The sequence below is a fragment of the Monodelphis domestica genome, chromosome 3, assembly GCF_027887165.1.
Source record: "Monodelphis domestica isolate mMonDom1 chromosome 3, mMonDom1.pri, whole genome shotgun sequence".
Lineage (NCBI taxonomy): Eukaryota > Metazoa > Chordata > Mammalia > Didelphimorphia > Didelphidae > Monodelphis > Monodelphis domestica.
The window spans coordinates 317,515,589-317,537,051 of record NC_077229.1 but is presented as its reverse complement, the minus strand read 5'-3'; the positions used below and the strand labels follow the sequence as shown (position 1 = coordinate 317,537,051).

The 21,463-nt window shown below is 33.8% G+C and overlaps 1 protein-coding gene across 4 annotated transcripts in view; it reads left to right on the top strand.

The window, feature by feature from the left end:
• The window catches only part of ARFGEF1 (ADP ribosylation factor guanine nucleotide exchange factor 1), a 155,059-nt gene that overhangs the window by 72,214 nt on the left and 61,382 nt on the right, over positions 1-21,463 (top strand). For all 4 annotated transcript variants that reach the window (XM_056824009.1, XM_001368044.5, XM_056824010.1 and 1 more), the window contains exons 10-17: positions 1,431-1,665; positions 10,477-10,576; positions 10,673-10,812; positions 10,948-11,056; positions 12,987-13,188; positions 15,552-15,663; positions 16,001-16,206; positions 16,290-16,374. In XM_056824009.1, the coding sequence (XP_056679987.1) occupies positions 1,431-1,665; positions 10,477-10,576; positions 10,673-10,812; positions 10,948-11,056; positions 12,987-13,188; positions 15,552-15,663; positions 16,001-16,206; positions 16,290-16,374 (1,189 nt within the window). The remainder of the gene's footprint in view (positions 1-1,430; positions 1,666-10,476; positions 10,577-10,672; positions 10,813-10,947; positions 11,057-12,986; positions 13,189-15,551; positions 15,664-16,000; positions 16,207-16,289; positions 16,375-21,463) is intronic.

Here is a 21,463-nt window from a genome sequence, read left to right as displayed (position 1 = left end):
AAAAGAACAATCTACATAATAGTAACAATAGTCAAAAAGAAAAACAACTTTCGAAGGCCTATGAACTCCTATCAACTCATTGATAATCATCACTGAGGAATCCAAAAGATTGTGATGTGGTTAAGTGACTTGCCCAGGCTCACACAGCTAGGAAGTGGCTGAGGTCAGATTTGAACTCTGAACCTCTTGTCTCTAGGCCCCACTTTCAATCTACTGAACAAGCTAGCTGCAAGTCAAATAAGGAGACATGTAATGGTTTTGAGCCCAGGAGTACATAAATAGATTTGTGTATGCATAAGTATGATGAGTGCCCTTAGTGTAATGTTTAGATTGAATGCTAGAAAGTGAGGAAACAAGAACACCTTGTTTGGGCCTTCTCTAGTAGTGCAAGTGGATGGCAATAAAGACCTATAATTTTACAGTGATAGTCAGAATAGAGAGGTTGGAATGATATTCATAAATTGAGCGCTAAAAAAGACCTCATAGGTCATCTAATCCAACTTTTTTTATTTCAGAAATGAGAAAAGATTATGTATGAGAATTATTGTGAACACAGAACCTACAGGCCTTGGAAATTGCACACGAGAGAAAGGAACAGGAAAGCTCAGGGATGACACCAAGGTTTCTCTCAAACATGGAAGATGGGATCAATAGTGATACAGCAGAGAGAATTTAGTGTGAAAGAGAGGAAAAATTGGACATTTTGAGTCTGCATAAAAGGTTAGACCTGTGGGAGGAGACACTTCATAGACATTCTAGAGTACAGGAAAGTGATCAAGGTGGAAGTTACAGATTTATGAGACATATCTGTAGGTAATCATTTAAGTCACTTGACCTTCCTGGGCCTTAATTTCTGCATCTTAAAAAGGAGGTATGTATGAGGTGTGACTCCCAGGTCCATCCAGCTGAAAAATCAATGAATGACATTGAGGAGCTGAGAAATTGATGCCAAAGAAGAGGCCAAAGACCTATCTCTAGGGAACACCTATTGTAAAGGGTCTAGAAGAGGAAGTAATGCAAAAATGGATCAATATAAAGATAAAGGAATAGAGTATTGAGGAGAAGCATAAAATTCTACAGTGATCAATAAATATGGAAAGAATAGTTATTTATTAATGTCTTCATTAGGGAAAAATATGTTAAAACTACTTTGCATAATAGGTCACAAGTAACCCGAGAAACTCAGTCACTTTCGTATAATAATTTATTTTTATTGTATGCTTCCAGAATTAATTTGAAAGTGTATAAGTCTTTAAATTATTTTCCTTTCAGATAGGAGAGCATTTGCCATTTGTATTGTTTGTTCTCCATTTTGCAAGTTTGTATAATTCTGAGGAACAAAGAAACATCTATTGAAGAAATCATTTGAATTCAATAAGAGAGTTATGGTCAGTTTTGTCACCTATTGTGCATTTTACTTTACCTTTCAGGTCTCACGAATTGCGATCCAAGATCCTTTCATTGCAGTTGCTTCTGTCTATTCTGCAGAATGCAGGACCTGTTTTCAGGACCAATGAGATGTTCATTAATGCTATTAAGCAGTATCTTTGTGTTGCACTCTCTAAAAATGGAGTTTCGTCTGTTCCAGAGGTTTTTGAGCTTTCTCTTTCTATATTTCTTACCTTGTTATCAAACTTCAAGACACATCTGAAGATGCAGATTGAGGTATGCTTTACAGATAAGTCTTGGCTAAACTTGTGGTTTACTAACATGTTTATTCTGTGTCTTAGGAGTGCATTATTAGCAATATTGAATTTTTACTCATTATTAGCAATTTTGGCAATATTATAATACTCATTATTAGCAATATTGAATTTTTGAAAATAGAAAGTAATAACAGAAATTTTTGTATGTTTGAGTTATTACTTTTTTTAATTTTAATATGGCTGCAATGACTGGTCCTTAAAACCATTTTGCAGATTTAACTATTGTAAAGTAAATTTTTTTGTCTTAAAAGAAAAATCTTAATTATACTATCTGCTGTAGTCATTTTAAAAATCATTTACAAAATTGGCATGTTTCAGTCATCTGTTTTTATTCTCTTTCCATTGCCCTCCTTTAACCACATAATTTTTATATAACATGCCCATAAAAATAATTGCAATGATGCATTTACATGTTTTTTCAGTTTGTTAGGAAATTTTTCAAGTTTGTTTTTATTTATTTAGTTTTCAGATTTGTTGTTATAATATCTAATGTACTAGTTTGTATCATTATATAAATTATTTTCTCAACCAAATGCAGTAAATTGTGCTGTAATAGGACATATACATTCTTAAAAAATCACTAAGTTCCAGAGAGTTGCTTAGTAAAAGCCTCAAGGCTTATGGGTAAAATGACATTGTCACACAGCACAGCAAGTTCATCAATGACACTTTATCTTTTATTCATTTATTTATCTATTTATTTATTCATTTATTTATTTTGAATTGGGAGTTTTTAATTAATTTAGAATGTTTTCCCATGGTTAAAAGATTCATGTTCCTCCCCTCCCCTTCCTCCATCCCCTTCCCAAAGCCTACATGCAATTCCACTGGGTTTTACATGTGTCTATCAATGACACTTTAAAAAAAAGATAGTAACCTAATAAAAATGGTTTTACATATGTTAAATGATTAAAAATATATAAATATAATAAATGATTGTAGTATCCAGGTGTGCTTGACCTGTGCCCAGGTTCCTAAGGCAAAGTTGTAACTGGAAGACAGGGGTGCAGGCTAGAGCCAAGTTAGAATTTGAAGGAATTGGGAGGGAGGGTGGAGCAGGGAGAAGGGTGGAAGTACATATATAAAACAACTTTCCTCTGCCTAGAGCCCTTACTGCTCTAGAAGATAATCAGTAAATATAGTACTTTACTTTGAAAAAGACCTGGGAGCTTATGGAGAAGTGGGCAATAGAAGAGTTGCAACTTGGGAGTTATTATGAAGTAGAAGGGGGGAATTAGCTGAAACAAACTATATCTGATGTGGATAGGTTATACTCATCGTTCCCCATATGTCAACCACATTGTAACAAATTTGCATTTTCTAAACGAACATTAGAACTATCTCATTTTTCTAAAAGAGAACTTTAGTTGCTTTAGTTTCTTCTAGCTTGTCTTTTAAATGATCAGCATTTATTAAATGCCTACTCTGTGCCAGGTACTATGATAGGCATGTAGATTAAAACTCAAAAATGAAAGAGTCCATACTATCATACAGAGTTTACATTCTGTGAGCAAGACAGCAGGCGTATATACAAGATATATACAAAATAAGTACATAAGTACATAAAGGATAGACTTCATACATAAAGCACCCCTTGACCTGAGCTTTGCAAGAACTTGGGGATTCTTAATGAGAGGTTAGGACAGTGCATTGTAGGCATGGGAGAGAGAATCTTGTAAAGGCATAGAGACAGGTGATGGAGTGTTATATTTAAGAAACAGCCAGGGTGGCCAGTTTGGCTAGACTATAAAGGGCATCAAGAGGAATAAAGTGTATAAGATTGGGAAAGTAGATTGGAATCAAATTGTGAAGGTCTTAAAGTGCCAAACAGAAGTGTTTTTATTTGACCCTAGAGATAACAGAGAACTAGTAGAGTTTTAGGAGTATGGCATATCACCTGTAGTTTAGTAATATCACTTTGGCAACTGTCTGGTTTCACAGTGTGGTACTGTAAGTTGTTTCAAAATCAAGCTCCCTTTTCTCTTTTATCATTAAGTAATATTTAATATGAGCATACAGACATAACTTCTTTTTGTTACATACCTGCATATGTTTGTTTTTTAATAAATGGATCAAGTTACAACCTAATAGTTGATCACCCGATTAAAATAAAAATAAAAAGATCATTTTTTTTTAAACCCTTACCTTCCACCTTAGAATCAATAGTATGTATTGGTTCCAAGGCAGAAGAGTAGTCAGGGCTAGGCAATGGGGGTTAAGTGACTTGCCCAGGGTCATACAACTAGGAGGTGTCTGAGGTCTGATTTGAACCCAGGATCTCCCGTCTCTGGGCCTGATTATCAATCCACTGAGCCACTTAGCCCCCTAAAGATCATATTTTTGAAGAATTTTTTGATGATTAAAAAATATTAAAGTTTAGTTATAAATATTCTTCAGTGAATTTGGATTTATTATAGCTACAAGAATTGGATAAGTACTTTCTTTTTAAGGTATAGTACAAGTTATTTTAGGCTCTTTTTGACAGAAAACTTTCAGAGAAATTGTTTCTAATGTCTATGTTGGTTAGTTTGCAGACTTTTTCTATGTGTCTATTAAAAGGAGGTGCTAAGACTCTTCTTCTGCCTTGGAACCAATACCTAGTATTGAGTCTAAGATGGAAGGTAAGAGTTTATTAAAAAAAAAAAGGAGGTGGTAAGATAAAGTGGCAACTTTTTTATGGGTATGCTATTTTTATGGCTGATTGTTTTATTGCTTTATGATGGGTAATCAAAAATATGAGCATTTATTTCTGAATCTTTTCTTTAGAACTATGTTTTGAGGCACATTTTAATTTTATCTTTGTGATGACCGTAGTTCATCTCTCTATAGAATTTCAGGAATATTTTATTTTTAAACCTAGTATATGTATCTAAAGCATTTCCCCCCCTTCTCTCAACTTAAATGACTAGTACCAGTTAAATTTATGGTTGGACTGAATAATTTAGTTGGTCGCCAGGGATTTAATTACTAAATCTCAACTGAATTACTAAAGTCAGAATGGAATTTATGGTAGTTTATTTTACAATAAAAAGGGAAGATATTAAGGAAGAGAGAGACAGCTGCTCCTGCCTCCTCTGAGCCAGGCAGGAGTTCAGAGGCCCCAGCCAAGGGAAAAGAGTCTCAAGGTGATGGGCCTCTCCAGAGGCTGCTGCCTCCAGAAAGGCCAAGGGGAAAGGGAGTCAGCCTTTACACTCACCATGTGTCAGTTCAAAGGAACAGGATCACCAAGAAAAATAGGTCCAGTCAGCACTTTTCTGAATAAAGAATTATTCTCTACTCCAGTAGAACTCCAGCAGAAGTGAAAGTCCAAGTTGAACTTCCAGAAGAACTGATGTCAGGCCCCTTTCTTTTAAAGACCTTTTTTTCTTGCATCACTTTCCTTAATCTTTACATCTACCAATCACAACTGATGCTCTGTTCTATGGCTGCCCAGAAGGCAGTCAGGTGATTCTGATTCATCACCCACTCTTTCACACTTTGGTCACAGACCTCCCACTCACTGTGAGATGGGTTAAATCCAAAATGGGCAGATCTCCTTAATCAACTTTAAGTACTGTGCTTATGCTTTGGGAGATTAAATCCAAAAATAGACAGGGGATTACTATTTATCTTCACAATCAAGGAAGAACTAAGAACTTCATTGTTATAGTCAGGGGAGAGCCTACTCCAATCTTTACATACCCTAGTTTAGAACTCCTCACCCTTCACTTTGACTTTTATTAATAGTCTCTTTATTGTCTTCTCTGCTTCCATTCTATTCCCCCTTACTATCCAGCCTTAACACAACTACCAAATTAATATTTCTGTAGCTCATTTCTAACCTTATCTCTTCCCAATTCAGAAATTTTCAATGACTTCTTATTGCTTGTGGGATTAACCCCCCCCCAATAAAAAAAAAACCCAAACACCTTTGTCTTGCATTTAGATCTTTCCACAATGTGGTTCCTACCTCCCTTCCCAAACTTAATTCATAGTTCTCATACTCACACACTCTGCAAACCATTCAACACTGGCCAACTAGTCCTCCTAACTTGAGACTCTTCCATCTCTGATGTCAGTGTCTTTGCACAGGCTATCAGTTGATACTCCATTATTGGAATATATTTCATCCTCCCCTGGAATATACTCCCTGCCTTTAAAAATCTCAAGCACCCTTTTAGGATAAGGTTCAACGTCCTATGAAAATCTTTTCATGATCATTTACTCATTAGTGCTTTTTCTCAAACCTCAGTTTATCTCATATTTTACTTATCTCTTTTGTTGTTTTATTATATCAGAATGTGAGCTACTTCAGAATAGAGCATGTATTTTTTGTTACTGTTTTCTTTTTTAGCCCTATAGCCCTGCACTTAGCACTACTGGATGTTTGTTGAATTAAAAGCTATGTTGGATTCTACATTCATTTGAAAACGATTCTTTTGGCCTTTCTGCCTGGCTATATAGAGGTCCATTTTAATTCTTAGTGTTCACTGGAGTTGTGACCAGTAGAATCTTTAGACTGGTGAAGACCAGTGCATTGTTTTGAATACAGTATATTCTGCAAACTAGAGTCAGAAGAACCTAGCTTCACATCCAGTGCCTGGTGCTGAACAAGTAATTTAACTTTTCTGTGCCCTAGACAACTTTCTAAGACTTCACATTCTCAATAGGTTGTGATTTGCTTTGATGGAGATAGTCCCTTAGTTGAACCAAATCAGAGATCCTTCATATATTTGAATAATCCTGGAGGGACTGACAAGGGCTTTCACTTATACTGCCTTTGAATAGTGGGTTTTACCCTCCCCTGGTGTATTCAGGTAGAGAATAGAAGTCTACTTGTTGAAGATTTTATAGCTAGAAAGATGGTATTCTTATTACTATAAAGCTTGGACTTGTGTTTTGTTCCAACATAGGTATTCTGTAACACAGACCTAATAGTGGTATTGCTGGGTCAGTGGGTTTCACAGTTTTATGGTCCATTGGGCATGATTTCAAATTGCTCTCCAGAATGATCATATCAAGTCACAGCTCCAAGATATTCTTTAATTCTTTTTTTTTTTTTAAACCCTTACTTTCTGTTTTAGAATCACTACCAATACTATCTATATATTGATTCCAAGGCATAAGAGGGTTAAGAGCCAGGCAGTGGGAGTCAAGTGACTTGCCCAGAGTCACAAAGCTAGGAAATGTCTGTGGTCAGATTTGGACCCAGGACCTCCTGTCTCTGGGCCTGGCTCTTGATCCTCTTAGGCACCTTGTTGTACTTGTATTCTGTAATTCTTAAAAATAATTTACATGCAGGCCTGGAGTCAGAAGTCCTGGGTCCAAATCTGGCCTCAGATACTTCCTAACTGTGTGACCCTGGACAAGTCACTTAATCCCAATTGCCTAGCCCTTACTACTCTTAAGACAGAAGGTAAGGGCTTTTAAAAATGATGCTAATTTACAAAAATATTTTTATGTCTTCAGGAATTATTTTTAGTAAGAAATTTGTTCATCCTAAGTTCAGATCTAGTTTTAAATGTTTCCTCTTCTTTCTTTGAAATAAAAATATAATAGTCATTGCCTTATCTTAAAATATTTGTATTGGTATCCTAATAAATTTATGTTGGAAGTACACAAATATAAATATAAATTTATAAGAAAAATGCTAAGTGATCCCCTAATATATGGATCACTGTTAATTATTTGTTAACTCTAAACAACTTAGGGGAAGCTAGGTGGCACAGTGGATAGAGTGCCAGACTAAAGTAGAGAAGACTTCTTTTCCTGTGTTCAAATCTGGCCTTAGACACTTACTATGTAACCCTGGGCAAGTCATTTGGCTCTATGTCCCTCGATTCCTCATATGTAAAATAATCTGGAGAAGGAAATGGAAAACCCACTCCCATATTTTTGCCAACAAGACCCCAAAAAGAGTTTCAAAGAATTGGACACGATAGAAAATGACTGAACAACAACAAAACAGCTTAGATTTGTAGTCACCAGAGGTTGATAAATGGATTGAATGAGATAATTTATGTTAATTTTAAAAATCACCCAAAAGTATCAACCTAGTAAAACAGGTATTTTATTTTAAGATCTGAGACTGTGTTTTACAGTGGATAGAGTACTATATTTGAACTTGAGAACTGGATATGAATCTTGATTTTGCTACTTTTAGTCTTGGCTTTATTTTTGTGTTTCCTTAAAAAATAGCTAATCTCTCTGGGCCTCAGTTACCTCATTTGTAATTTGAAATGGTTAAAAGGTTCCTTCAACTTAAAATCTATGATCCTGTGAAATAGAGGTAAAGCAGAACTTAATGAAATAGAAATAGGAAAGTGACTTAACAAAATCTCAGAGTTGGAAGAGATATGAGAAGCCACATACATCTGTTTCAACAAAGAATCTTCTCTGTGATATCACCAACAAATAACCATTTGGTCTTTGCTCAAATACCTCCTATGAGAATCTATTACTTCCAAAGGAAATCTGTTTCGCTTTTGAATAGATTGAATGGCTAAGAAATACTGCTTTATATCAAACCTAGATATGCCTATTTACAACTTTATATATTACACAAAGATTATGATTTTTAGGGAATTCATCTTAGGATTTCTTTAGATATATGTGTTATATTTTGGGTTAAAAATGTAAAATTAGGCAAGTTTTCTGGAACTCATATAAGAAAGTAATTAATGGTAGTGCTCTTGTATCAAGTATAGTGTCTTGCACATTGTGTACTTCCCCTTTTAAATTTGATTTTGATATACAGTTGAAATAGACCCAGATTATTGCAGATCAGAATTCTTTGCTAGTTAGTGTAACTATTCATTAGACAACAATATTATTAAATTCAGCAAATATTTATTAATTGCCTACTATCTGAAAAGCACTATACTAGGACTTGATATACAAAAGAAAGTAAAATAACCCTTAGTCTTAAAACAGATAGATACTAGATATTGGTTTCAAGGCAGAAGAGCAGTAAGGCCTAGGCAGATGGGGTTATGTGACTTGCCCAGGGTCACTCAGGTAGGAAGTATCTGAAGCCAGAATATTTGAACCCAGGTGCTCCTAACTCCAGCTCTCTGTCCACTGAACCACCTAACTGCCCCCTACAATTAGTTTTGAACCATAAGAATTTTACTTATCTACAAAACTGAAAATTGGTTCATTAGGCAGCTAAAACTATTTTAGTTTGAAACATTTTTGTATGAATTGCAGCGAGAATTTTGTATAGACTGTGGAACATTCTATAATATCATTGTTCTTGGTGATTTTCAGTTTTCCTTTTTTCTCAAATAGCAACTTTTTATGAGATTAGTGTTTAGGATACTAAAAATGGACATTTGCGTTTAAGAATTACATCATCTACTGTTATATTTACATATTGTTGACATGAGTACTCCCCTCACCAATACAGATAACTCATTCCATACCTTCTCATTCTGTCCATCTAATATGCTTGTGCGGGTGTGGGTATTTTCTGCTCATATGTGTTCCTAATGTCTTTTATTTCATGTCATTTATGAAAATATTTTTGGTAATATACTTCTGCCTGCCTATGCATACCATGTGTCGTTTCATTTCCCTTTGGGATCACTTCGTATTTTGATTCTTCTGCAACTTCAGAGACATCCTTGACTCCTCAGTTTCCCTCATCCCACCTCTCCATTTAGTTGCCAAATCTTTCTTTTCACTTTCTCAATGTTTCTCATATTTATCACTATCTTCACACATCACCATCTTAGTTCAGATCCTCATCATTACTTATCTGAACTATTATAATAGCCTCCCATTTTTTCTCACTGCCTCAAGTCTTTTCTTTTCAGTCCATTCTCCATATAGGTGCTAAAGTGACATTCCTAAAGCAGAGTTCAAATCATTTCAATCTCTTGTTCAAGAGTTGTCGTGGCTTCCTTCTGACTATAGAATCAAGTACAAACATCCACCTGGCTTTTAAGTCCCTCAGAACTTAGCTCCAGACTATCTTTCCAGGCTTTTTACATGTTACTTGGCTTTTTATATACTCTACAGTCCAGTCAAATTGAACTTCTTATTGTTCCTCACATACGACATTCTATCTTCTGTATTCATTCCTTTGCACAGGATAATTCCCCATGCCAGGTTCTTCCTCACCTCCATTTCATAGAATCCCTAGATTTCTTCAGACCTCAGGTTAGGCACTATCTCCTAACATATGAAGCCTTTCTTCATCCCCTCAGCTGTTAGTGTCTTATGAAATTACCTTATGTTTACTTTATAAATATTGTGTATATACTTATATACATACATGTCATTTCTTTCAATCGATTGTAAGTTCCTTGAGGACAGAGACTTTCATTTTTATCTTTATGTCCCTAGCACCTAGCATAGTGCCTGGCACTAGGTAGGTACTTAATAAATGCTTTTTGATTGATTATTTTGAGTATCTCCACTTTAAAGCTACTTCTATGTTGTTCATTCCTAGCACCCCCTTCTTCCTTTACTATTCCACTTGTATTCATTTCTTGCACCTTAATTTTTTAGCCCTTTTTTTTAGAGGAATGTGCTAGTTTAAGTATCCTTTATCAATTTTATTTTGAAATGTGACTTAAACGCTACAGAAACTTAATCATCACAGGTGCAAATCCTGGTTTTCTTTTGCATATCTTGAGATTACCTTATATGTTAGCTGTACTTATCCAGTGCTGTTAATTCAGGCTTGCAAAATAGAATGTAAATATCAGAAACATTGTTTTTGAGAAATGATTCCTTTTGAGGAACTAGCTATGATGTATTCTTAAATATTTGTCTTATTTGGTAGGTATTTTTTAAAGAAATTTTCTTATATATATTGGAAACCTCTACCAGCTCATTTGACCACAAATGGATGGTTATCCAGACACTGACAAGGATTTGTGCAGGTATTTTAAAAAATTTCTTAAATCTTAACAATAAGTGCAAATAAATTAATGTTTTGGGATTTTCTTGCTAAAATTAATACTGTTGTGTTTTTACAGATGCTCAGAGTGTAGTAGACATTTATGTAAACTATGACTGTGACTTAAATGCAGCAAATATATTTGAAAGATTAGTTAATGATCTGTCAAAAATAGCCCAAGGACGGGGCAGTCAAGAACTTGGTATGAGTAATGTTCAGGTAGGAACTTTGAATCAAAGATTTACAAATTTCAACTATATCAAAGGAATAATGTAGTCTGTTTTTTTCATTTTTTTTAAACAGCTTCTTTATAAGGAAATTTTTTTATTTAATTTGTTTTGTTTTTTTTAATAGGAGTTAAGCCTGAGGAAAAAGGGTTTAGAATGTTTAGTGTCAATTTTGAAGTGTATGGTTGAATGGAGTAAAGATCAGTACGTGAACCCGAATTCTCAGACAACCCTTGGTAAGGTGACATTTTATGTTACTATTTTTTGTGTGTGTGTGTGTTAATATTTTTGAATAATTGGAATTGCCATTAATCCACTTCAGTGAAATTAAACCTATCTTTTATCTGTTAAGAGAAGCACATTTCTACTAATTACTTCTTTATGTGCCTGATTGTTAACTTTAAAGCTACATGTTTTCTAACTAATTATCTAAACTAATTTCTCCTAAAATGCCCTTTGTTTACTGATTTACTTTATTTTTACTGATTTTTACATTTACTGATTACATTATTAATTGGGAGACATTTTTTAATGATAGCTTAAGAAAAACATTGCAGCATCTAGAAAATGTTTTAGTAGTTGTAGTCTCTCAGTAACCGAGGACGACTTAAAATATCAGTAATATTCCAATTGACTTTATTTAGATTAAAAACTTCACAGTCATTGACTTAAGTAATATGCCAGTTTGGGTGTTATAGCATTAGCAAAAGTTGATATTGCATTTATAAAATGCTTTTTACAATTAATTGATTTCAAGGAATTAAAAGATTTTCAGACTTCTGAATCTTATGAAAAAGCACAGGTGTTTGCCCTCTTTAAGAAATAAAAATAAAATAAAATATGAATTTTATTTTCCACAATGCCAGGTAGCCAGCTCAAAAGATAATTTAATCTTAGACTGCAGTACTAGGCAACTTTTACTTAGATTTAGAATAGGACATATGATACTGTACTTTATCTTGATCAGACCACACCTAGAATATTGTGGTTTGTTTTGGATATCACATTTAAGAGGGGATATTTAGAATTTGGAGTTTGTGTAGAGGAGAGCAAGCAGAATATTAAGTACTAGAAATCATGTGATTTAATGTGTCAGTTGAAGGAACTAAGGATGTCTGGCATGAAAAAGAGACTCATAGAGACATATTAGTGGACAGATATCTGAATGTCTCATGTGGAAAAGGAATTAGATTGATTTGGGGGTTGCTTTCTTGGGTTAGGAACAATAGGTGGAAATTATAAGGAGACAAATTTCAGCTCAATATAGTGAAGAAATTTCAAATAATTGGAGCTAATTTTAAATTTTTTTTAAATGTAAGCAAGGTAAACATTTGGGAAATTATAAAAGGATATACAATTTTTTGGTAGGAACTATATGGTTGCTTAAGTTCTTTCTAAGAATTCTATGTGTCTATGATTTCCCTTTTCACCTTCCCCTTCTCCCTCAACCTCCATGAATAGTTTTTGTGGTAATATTAACTTCGTTAAAGCCAATAGTTACAAGTTCAGAATCAAAAGAATATGGATTGTTCAGTTAAGACCCATCTCCACCTGCTCAAAGACATCTCTTTTCCATACTGGGACAGTAGGCTCATCAGCACATAACAAAAGACAGAAGCATTTTCTGTGTTGCTCTGTTGCACACTAATATGCTTCAGATTTTGCTCATGTAAACTACAAGCAGTTTACAATAACATGCCTCCTTTAAAGTTAATAGAAAAGTTCAATATTTTAAGTATCTTTGTGGAAATGCTTTTGTAAGGCAAATAATATTCTTATAATGCAATGATTTGTCTATTTTGAAGTTTTGGAGAATTTGTGTTATTTTTCATATATGGTATTTTCTCAAATGGGGCACACTTGTAATTTTTTTGAAACAACTTTTTATAAAGCTTTAATTACTTGAAGTATAGTAACTATGGCAGTAATATTTTTTAACTCTTGCTAATTTGGTAACAAGCAGATACTGTATGGTTAACATACTGTGTAACCTTAGGTCAGTCATTTCACTTCCTTGTAAGTGTTAGCTTATATATAAGTGGTCTCTTTTAGCTCTAACATCTTGTGGATCTTGTGATTAAGATGTTGGAAAAATAGTAACACAGTTTGAAGTTTTTCGTATCATATTTTTGTCAGAATTCTGTTTTACTATTTTCATTTTTGTAGGTCAGGAAAAACCTACAGAACAAGAGACAAATGAAACCAAACACTCTGAGACAATTAATAGATATGGAAGCTTAAATTCTTTGGATTCTACAGCCTCCTCAGGAATTGGCAGCTACAGTACACAGATGTCTGGCACTGACAACCCAGAACAATTTGAAGTCCTAAAGCAACAGAAAGAAATCATAGAACAGGGAATAGATTTGTAAGTGTCAAATTTAATGTGAAAACGTTGATTGTCTTTGGGAAGAACAGGCCACAGTACCTTAGGCAGAGGGGTTATGAACTCTGCAAGTGTTGAATTGTCCCACCTTTCCTCTTCTAAAACACCCCAGGAAGGATAGAATGGAAGAGTGGAGTTCTCTCTTCAAAAACTGTTCTCCTGGATCTCAGCCATTTCTCTGCCTATCCCAGAAATCATACCTTCTTTCCTATACCTTCTCTAATGCAGTATGACACAAACATGATTTCAGTGCCTTAATTGTATGAATGAACTCTGGGATACAAAAAACTTTCCAGTCATTATTAGTATGTTTTCACATTTTTCAGTTAGCTTAGCTCAAGCAATAAAATATTAAAACACATTACTGTGAATGCAGGTGAAGGCTTACGTTTTAAAGCATAAAATAGTTTTTTCTAGATACTACCTATTACTTCCTTTCTAAAAGTAGGCCTTAAGTAGGCCTTTAAAATTCTTCCCTTTTGGTTCATACATCCGCCCTTTTGGTTTCTTGTTTAAATTTTTTTTTAATGCATTGATCCCAGGGCTAGCTCCCGCTTCAGCCAAGTTGGTATGTGTGCTTAACTTTAACAAAATCTGATCTTTCCCACTATCTCTTTCATCTTGCCAATGTTGTTCCTAATCTTTCTACTCTCTCTGCTATCTTGGGCTCACCATATTGTTTCTCTTCTCTTTACACAAATCCATTTTTTTTTCAGATTCTGTACCCCTTTTCGCTTGTTTAGTCTACTTTTCAAGAACCTTTTATCTTATGCTTCTGCTATATATTTTGTTAGTTTACTATTTACCTTTCTTTGCTTTATAATACACCTTGTATTTCAAAACAAGCTTCTATTGATTTTAACTACAGATCTAACAATAACTCACATTTTTATTTAATGAAGATACTTTAAACTCTTTCTTGGGTAGAATTTTTAGGGGATGAAACATTTTATTTTCATTGACTCCTGTTCTTATATAGGGTAAACCCAAAGCTTTATAAGGGTTTTTGATCATTATTGAACATATCTTCCTCTTAAAATTGCAACTATGTTTTTAATGTTCATTCTATAAAACTAGACATTTCTCTTTTTAGAATTTAAAATTATCATTTCTTATAGGTTAATATAATAACTTAAGACAAGTATTTCAAGATCTTTTTTTCATTCAAGGCCAAGTCAGTATGTTAGATACCAAAGCTAAAGTATACCAAGAGCTGAATAGTATTCTTGTAGGAAAGTCACAGAAATCAAACTTGAAGATTTCAGAAGTGATTATTTCTTCTGTTCTCTTGGAGTTGTAAACTCTAGAGAAAGTTGCAGAAATAAGGATTCTGTTTCTTAATTGATTTTGATCCTTATAATTTAGAAGACTTTTTGTTTTCCAGAGTTCTCTGTTAAAATATAAATAGCAGGGCAGTGGGGTGACTCAGTGGATTGAGAGCCAGGCCTAGAGATGGAAAGTCCTAGGATCAAATCTGGTCTCAGACACTTCCCAGCTGTGTGACCCTGGACAAATCACTTAACCCCCATTGCCTAGCCTTTACCACTCTTCTGCCTTGGAGCCAATACACAGTATTGATTCTAAGGTGGAAGATAAGGGTTTAAAAAAAAAAGAATACAAATACCCCCAACTAGGCATATTGTATGTACTAAAAAAAAATTTTTCTATCAGTTGATATTGTAGTCATGTGTGTGTACTAGGAGATGAAAGAAGAAAGGAGGGCTGCACTGGGAAGGGAAAGTATTCTGAAAGCTAAAGTAAACTCTTTAAAATCTCTGGCATTATACTTCTAAAATCACCATATTCACTACCTTTTATTCCAGGACCTACAACAGACTATTTATTTTTAATGGTGCATCTTTTTATTTGTTGTAACTAGTTTTAGGAAATGTTTTTCAAAAGAAGAAACTATAAATTCAACATCAAAATAAATAATTCTCAAGGTTGTTTTTTTTGTTTTTTTTTTTCAGGAAATAAATCTTATTACAGGTTTCTGGCGTTTTTTTAATTTTCTGGCAACCATCATTGTTCTCTTATTGATATAGACCAGAAAAGAGATTATAGTGTGGGAAGAAAAACTATTCAGTACATTATCCATATTAATTGTAATAATTGTGTGCCTGGATTCTGCTTGTAGCCTGTTGTAACATTTTGAGGCTATTTATATAAAAGGAATAAAAATGACTTGGTATAATGAAATTTCCTTTATATGATAACTATTGAATATTGTGACCTAGTTCCTGTGTTGCCGAGTTCCTTTAGAAAAGTCATCTATTGTAGCTTAAGATTTTTTCAGAGGAAATATAAGGTTGACTATGTTTAATATTACCATTAATATCATCCAGATTTAATAAGAAACCAAAGAGAGGAATACAATATCTGCAGGAACAAGGGATGCTTGGTACTTCACCTGAAGATATTGCCCAGTTTTTACATCAAGAGGAGCGATTAGATTCTGTAAGAACATTTTACTTCATTCGAACTTGTTTTAGAAGCTTTGTTTTAAATTAATTTTGCTTAGTATATGTACTTTAAAATGCCAGCCTTTGCAGTTAAATACATGTAATCCTAAAATAACCCAAATGTAGTACGTCCTTTTGGTTTCTAACCTCAAAATACTGCCCTTGATATTTTGAAATATCCGGGTTTTTTTGTTTTGTTTTGTTTTGTTTTTTGCAAATTTGCTTGAGACTTTGTATGTTTTTTATTTTAAACATGCATATGAACATTAGAAATGACTGGCAACTGTCACATGGTTTTAGTATGCCAACTTCTATTTTTGTTTATACTTTAGACTCAGGTGGGTGAATTCCTGGGAGATAATGATAAATTTAACAAAGAAGTTATGTATGCATATGTGGACCAACATGACTTTTCAGGAAAGGACTTTGTTTCAGCCCTCCGCATGTTTTTGGAGGGATTTCGGCTTCCAGGAGAGGCTCAGAAAATTGATCGGCTAATGGAAAAGTTTGCTGCAAGATACTTAGAATGTAACCAAGGGTAAGTAAAATGAGATGAATTATTATTATATAAAATTATAAAATCAACTAAAATTTGTAATGTGGTTCTTCATTATTTTTCAGACAAACCCTTTTTGCTAGTGCAGATACTGCCTATGTTTTGGCATACTCAATTATCATGTTGACAACAGATCTTCATAGCCCACAGGTATATTGTTTTTCTAAGTTAGTTTTCCTGTAATTCTTCTAGAATAAAAGGAATTTTGAATGTGATCCTATGGAATTTTGACTTATTTAAATTGGTTGCTTAAACTATTTCTCTGCTTAATTCTTCTGATCTGTTCCAATTTGCCTTTGGTTCAGAGGACAAGAACTGGGATTGACCCATAAATGTGTTAACAATATTTATGGCTCTCTTGCTTTTCATTTATATTTATGTACAAACTATTGGACCAGTCTGTTTTTACAATGAATTTCTTCATTGCTTTCCTGATTGTTCTCTTTGGCCTTTGTTTCTCATCCCAAAAAAGCACTCGTGATTGACTCAAAAACAATTTGGTAAAAGTACAAATTAAATGTTAGCCCAAATTGAATATTGCAGATAAAGACATTCTAGATCATTTTTTCATTTCTGTACTTTCTTGCCATAACATATAAAAAGTACTTTTACATTTTAAAAAATAAGTAAATGCTATAGAAACATAAGGTAGTTTTTCTGCTTTGTGATTCTGATTTATTTTCTCTGATATTAATGATGATAGTGAAAATATATGATAAAATATATGATGATAGTGATGATGGTTTAGCTGTAATGTATCTTATTTTAAAAAGTGGGTATACTGGTGAAAAAAAAGTTAATGGTTTTAATTTCTGTTTGATTATATTTTGCTTTTAATATGCATTTTATAGCCTTTGGTGTTTGTTCTGTTACCCAATGAAATCTTTAAATGATTAGTCTCTTTATTAATTTTTTCTTTTTAAGAATTTCTTTTGAACTTTTTTCTTAAAATAATCTAATCTTTATCCTTAAAGTTAATATAGTAAACATTGCATAGCAATTTATTTTGCTTCCCCATTGATCCTCTGATGAACCTAAAGTACTGAGACTTATTTAGAGACTCCCTGTATTCTCTACTTCTTTTTTAGTTTCTCTCTTAAGTAAAGAGGTTGGAGATCTGTTGCAAAATTTTCCTACACGTATTATTTTGGTAGCATGTCTCCATTTTAGACCCAATATCAAACATAACAGCATAATGGAAAATGACTAAAGGATTTTACATAATTTTTAGACTTATAAAACTTCTCCCCTTGGAAGACTACATTTGATTAGGAGACAGTATTGGGCTTTGAATGAAACCGCTTCCAAACAGCACATTTTCCATGTTTTTTCCCCTGAGTAAATTGTCTAATCCATATAAACACTGAAGTTCTTAGAAAGGTTTCATTTTTTAGGATTTTATCAAAATTCTTTGACATGATGTCAACCTTCTGGTGAAATGAAAGAGACCTTTCTTTTATCCTCTGAAAAAGTTTTATTCTACTATTTTCTTATTATGGAATTGATTTTAGATTTTCAAAGATTATACCAGTTAAACAAATAGATTCCAAAAGATTCTATGAAGCTCCAAAGGTTTTCCTGTGTTTCTTGGGATAGACATGGCCTGTTGTCCAAGAGTCATCCCTACTTTGGGTATGGAGCCCTTTGTCACCAGAAGGCTGGCCACTAGACATTAAAGTTTTTTGTCTATGGCATTCTAGGAAAAAAAAGTTCACAAAATGACCCCCAGCCTAATATAGCTTTCTTCTTTTTCTGCACTAATAGAGGTACGGTGATGGAAAAGTCTACAACAGATTTAGTTTTCCAAATTGGGTCCTCCTAGCATAAAAAATGTTAAGAATCGTACAGTTCATAAATCCTATATAAATATTTCTTTGACAGCCTTTGATGTTTGGTCTTTGTCCTATTTCTAGTGAGTTGATATGCTCCTGGAGATACTGAATCCCGTCCGTATGGACATTCTCACTATAAATGAAGCCAGAGAACATTTATAAGTTGTAGCTAAATGGAAGAATGCCTCCCAGGTTCTTCTTTGAGAGGCAAGTGAAGGAGTTGGCAGAGTTTGTTTTATTGTTCAAGCAAAGGCAACAAAAAGTATTATTTCTTGGGATGTTTCTTGGTCATCTTATCTTGCAGTGCTTATGCTGACTATAAGCAAACAACCTACATAATTTCTACTTATGCATCAACAATAATAGGTGATGGATTAGAGAAATTCTATTAAGAAATTGACAGTATACCCCAAACTAAATCAACATATAATTTAATAGTTACTTCAGTGCAAAGCTGTGAAAAATGGAGGATGATCAAAAAAATACATTGGGAAAATAAAATTCATTATTAAGAAATGATAGAAGCGAAATACTCCTAGATTAACCAGCAGCTCTATATTTATGTATTGCAAATATTTTCTATCAAAAAGAGTCAACATGGGGGCAACTGGGTAGCTCAGTGTGTTGAGAGCTAGGCCTAGAGACGAGAGGTCCTAGGTTCAAATCTGGCCTCAGACACTTCCCAGTTGTGTGACCCTGGGCAAGTCACTTGACCCCCATTGCCTAGCCCTTACCACTCTTCTGCCTTGGAGCCAATACACAGTATTGACTCCAAGACGGAAGGTAAGGGTTTAAAAAAAAAAAAAGAGTCAACATCACAAAAAGTGAAGTGGATTTTGTCTAAACAGAAAATCCAAGTTACCAGCATGTTAGTTGTTTCAAAATAATAAGTTTTGTTCCAGGGATAAGTCCATAAGAAGTAGATTGACACACTTGGGCACAGTTGATTTGGTTATAGTTCCAGAGAGAATGGGAGGCAGGATATATAGACAATAAATAATGGTAGCATCCTGAACCTATGTTTCTAAGATAAAGTTGTGAAAATTATAGGAAATTAATTCCCATTATTTTCTCCACTATTATTTAAGGTTTTAAAACTATTCTGAGACCCAATTTTATAAAATGATTCTCTTCTCATATATAGAAGAAATGTGTTGTGAGAAATCCAACAACTTCTTCTTGAAAGGGGTTCTCAGGTGAATTTTCTCTGTAGCTTTCTTATATAGGTATACTTCTATACTTTCTTTTAAAACTGTCAAACAGTTTTATTTTAAGTTGAAATTTTTTTTAAAATTAAATTTAGATGTTCCAACGCAGTGATGGTGAACCTATGGTACGAGTGCCAAAGATGGCTTGCAGAGCACTCTCTGTGGATACAGGGATACACACACATTACTAGAAAGGCAGAAGGATTTGTAGATGAATTCTAACGAACTAGCCACTTATTTTTAATTGTTGTTTCTCTCTGAAAAATGTTCATTATTAGAGTACTATTATATTTTATAATATTATTAAAGCTTATTCACTTAAGGGTTATTTATGTCAAGTTTTGTTTTGGGCTTTCATTTATTCTTAGTAGTAATCAGTCTGACTTGGGTAGAACATTGAATACAAACAGTTTGAGATCTTGGGGATCTAGTAATGAAAACCGTTTCTCCCACTCCCCTACCTTCTCTCTTCTGCCCACATACTAATCCTTCAGATTCTTCCAAAGGAATTTAGATTCCCAAAAAGGAAATATAATTTTTGCTTGATAGGACTGCTTTACACCAAGGTTACAGATTTCTAGTATGATTGCAGTCCTTCCTCCTTAAATATTTTTTCTTTTGTTTCCCAAATAAGAATTTTTTAGTTTTTCTTAAAGCATTGAGGGTAACTTGTTTTTCTAACATTGCCCCTTCCCCATCCCACTGGTTTTCTTTTATGTTACAACAGAGAGATCATATTTCAAAATTAAGTACAGGTATCCCTTCTACATTGTGACTTTTCCCATCATGGTTTTAATATATCATGGAGTCAGCATAAGAAATTGAATGGAAATTAGGACAGTTTTGTGAAAGCCACAGACAACATGCAAAGGCCAGCAAATGGCCCAGAAAAATTGTATAGCCTATGACCAGATACTTAACCTAACTTCTACAATAAGTTACTATAAACACCCCATAAAAGAAAAAGAAAAAAATCATATTTCTTTTCTGGCATGAAGGAGAGGCCAAAAAAAAATTTTTACTCAGATTTTCCAGATTGCTGGGGCACCATGCCCCTAACCCCCACAATGTGGAAGGGATACCTATATATTGAATTATTCTGTTCCCTTGTCCTATGTTAAAAATGACAATTAAAAAAAAAACTATTCAAGATTCTATTTTAATTAGTTTCTCTTTAGTTACTTCTAGAAGCACTCCTCTCCCTCTTTTTCCTTATTTCCTTATATTGTTTTGCAAAGGACAAAATGGAACCTGAATAGAAAATGTTCTGTTAGTATTATCTTTATAACTTTTTAATTTGGGAACATGTTTTTTAGTGCTTGATTACTTTATATGTACTTTCATATAAATTTATTCCTTATCTTTAAGAGAGGCTACTTGCTGTCCTCATCAACGAAATTCAAATACATCTTCAGATTCTTTTCTTTTGCATTGTATTCCTTCACTATTGTTTGTGTTTTGTTCAGACATTTACTATCCCTTTTTTGTACATTCAGCACTCTGCATAGTACTTATACACAAATTTCTTTCCTTTTCCATCTCTTTATATTTTGTTCCTAGTGTCTACCTAAAGAATAATTTTCCATTTTAGCTTTTTAGAAATTATTTATGAGAATGTAAAGCAGATGATGGAGAAGTGGATGACTCAGGATAGAGTGCCAGGCCTGGAGTTAGGAATCTTCCTGATTTCAAATCCAGCCTCAGATACTTGCTAGCTGTGTGACCATGGGCAAGTCATTTAACCCTGTTAGCCTCAGCTTCCTCATTTGTAAAATGAACTGGAGAATGAAATGATAAACCATTCTAGTATCTTTGTCAAGAAAATCCCCAACGGGGTTGTGAAGTCAGACACAACTGAATCATAACTACATAGTAGATGCAAACTCCTGCTACTGCTTTTCTTTCTCTCTTACCATTGTTGTAAATCTGAGCAGCTTCTAATTACATCTAACCTCTTAATTTCTTCTTCATATCAGAGATCATTATGCTTTTTTTTTTGCCTGCAATTTATGAATCAGGTGTACTAGGACTCCCGATTCACTGTCATTTGGAGTCATCTGAGTTTGTGGCTGTGCTGGTTTCCAAGTTTGGTGATGGGGCTACCATCTTACAACCTCCAAACTTTGGTTCCCAAACCTTTTCTGAGTATGCATTAAGTCCTTTTTTTTTTCCACTTAGAGTATCTTTAAATAGGAGGAA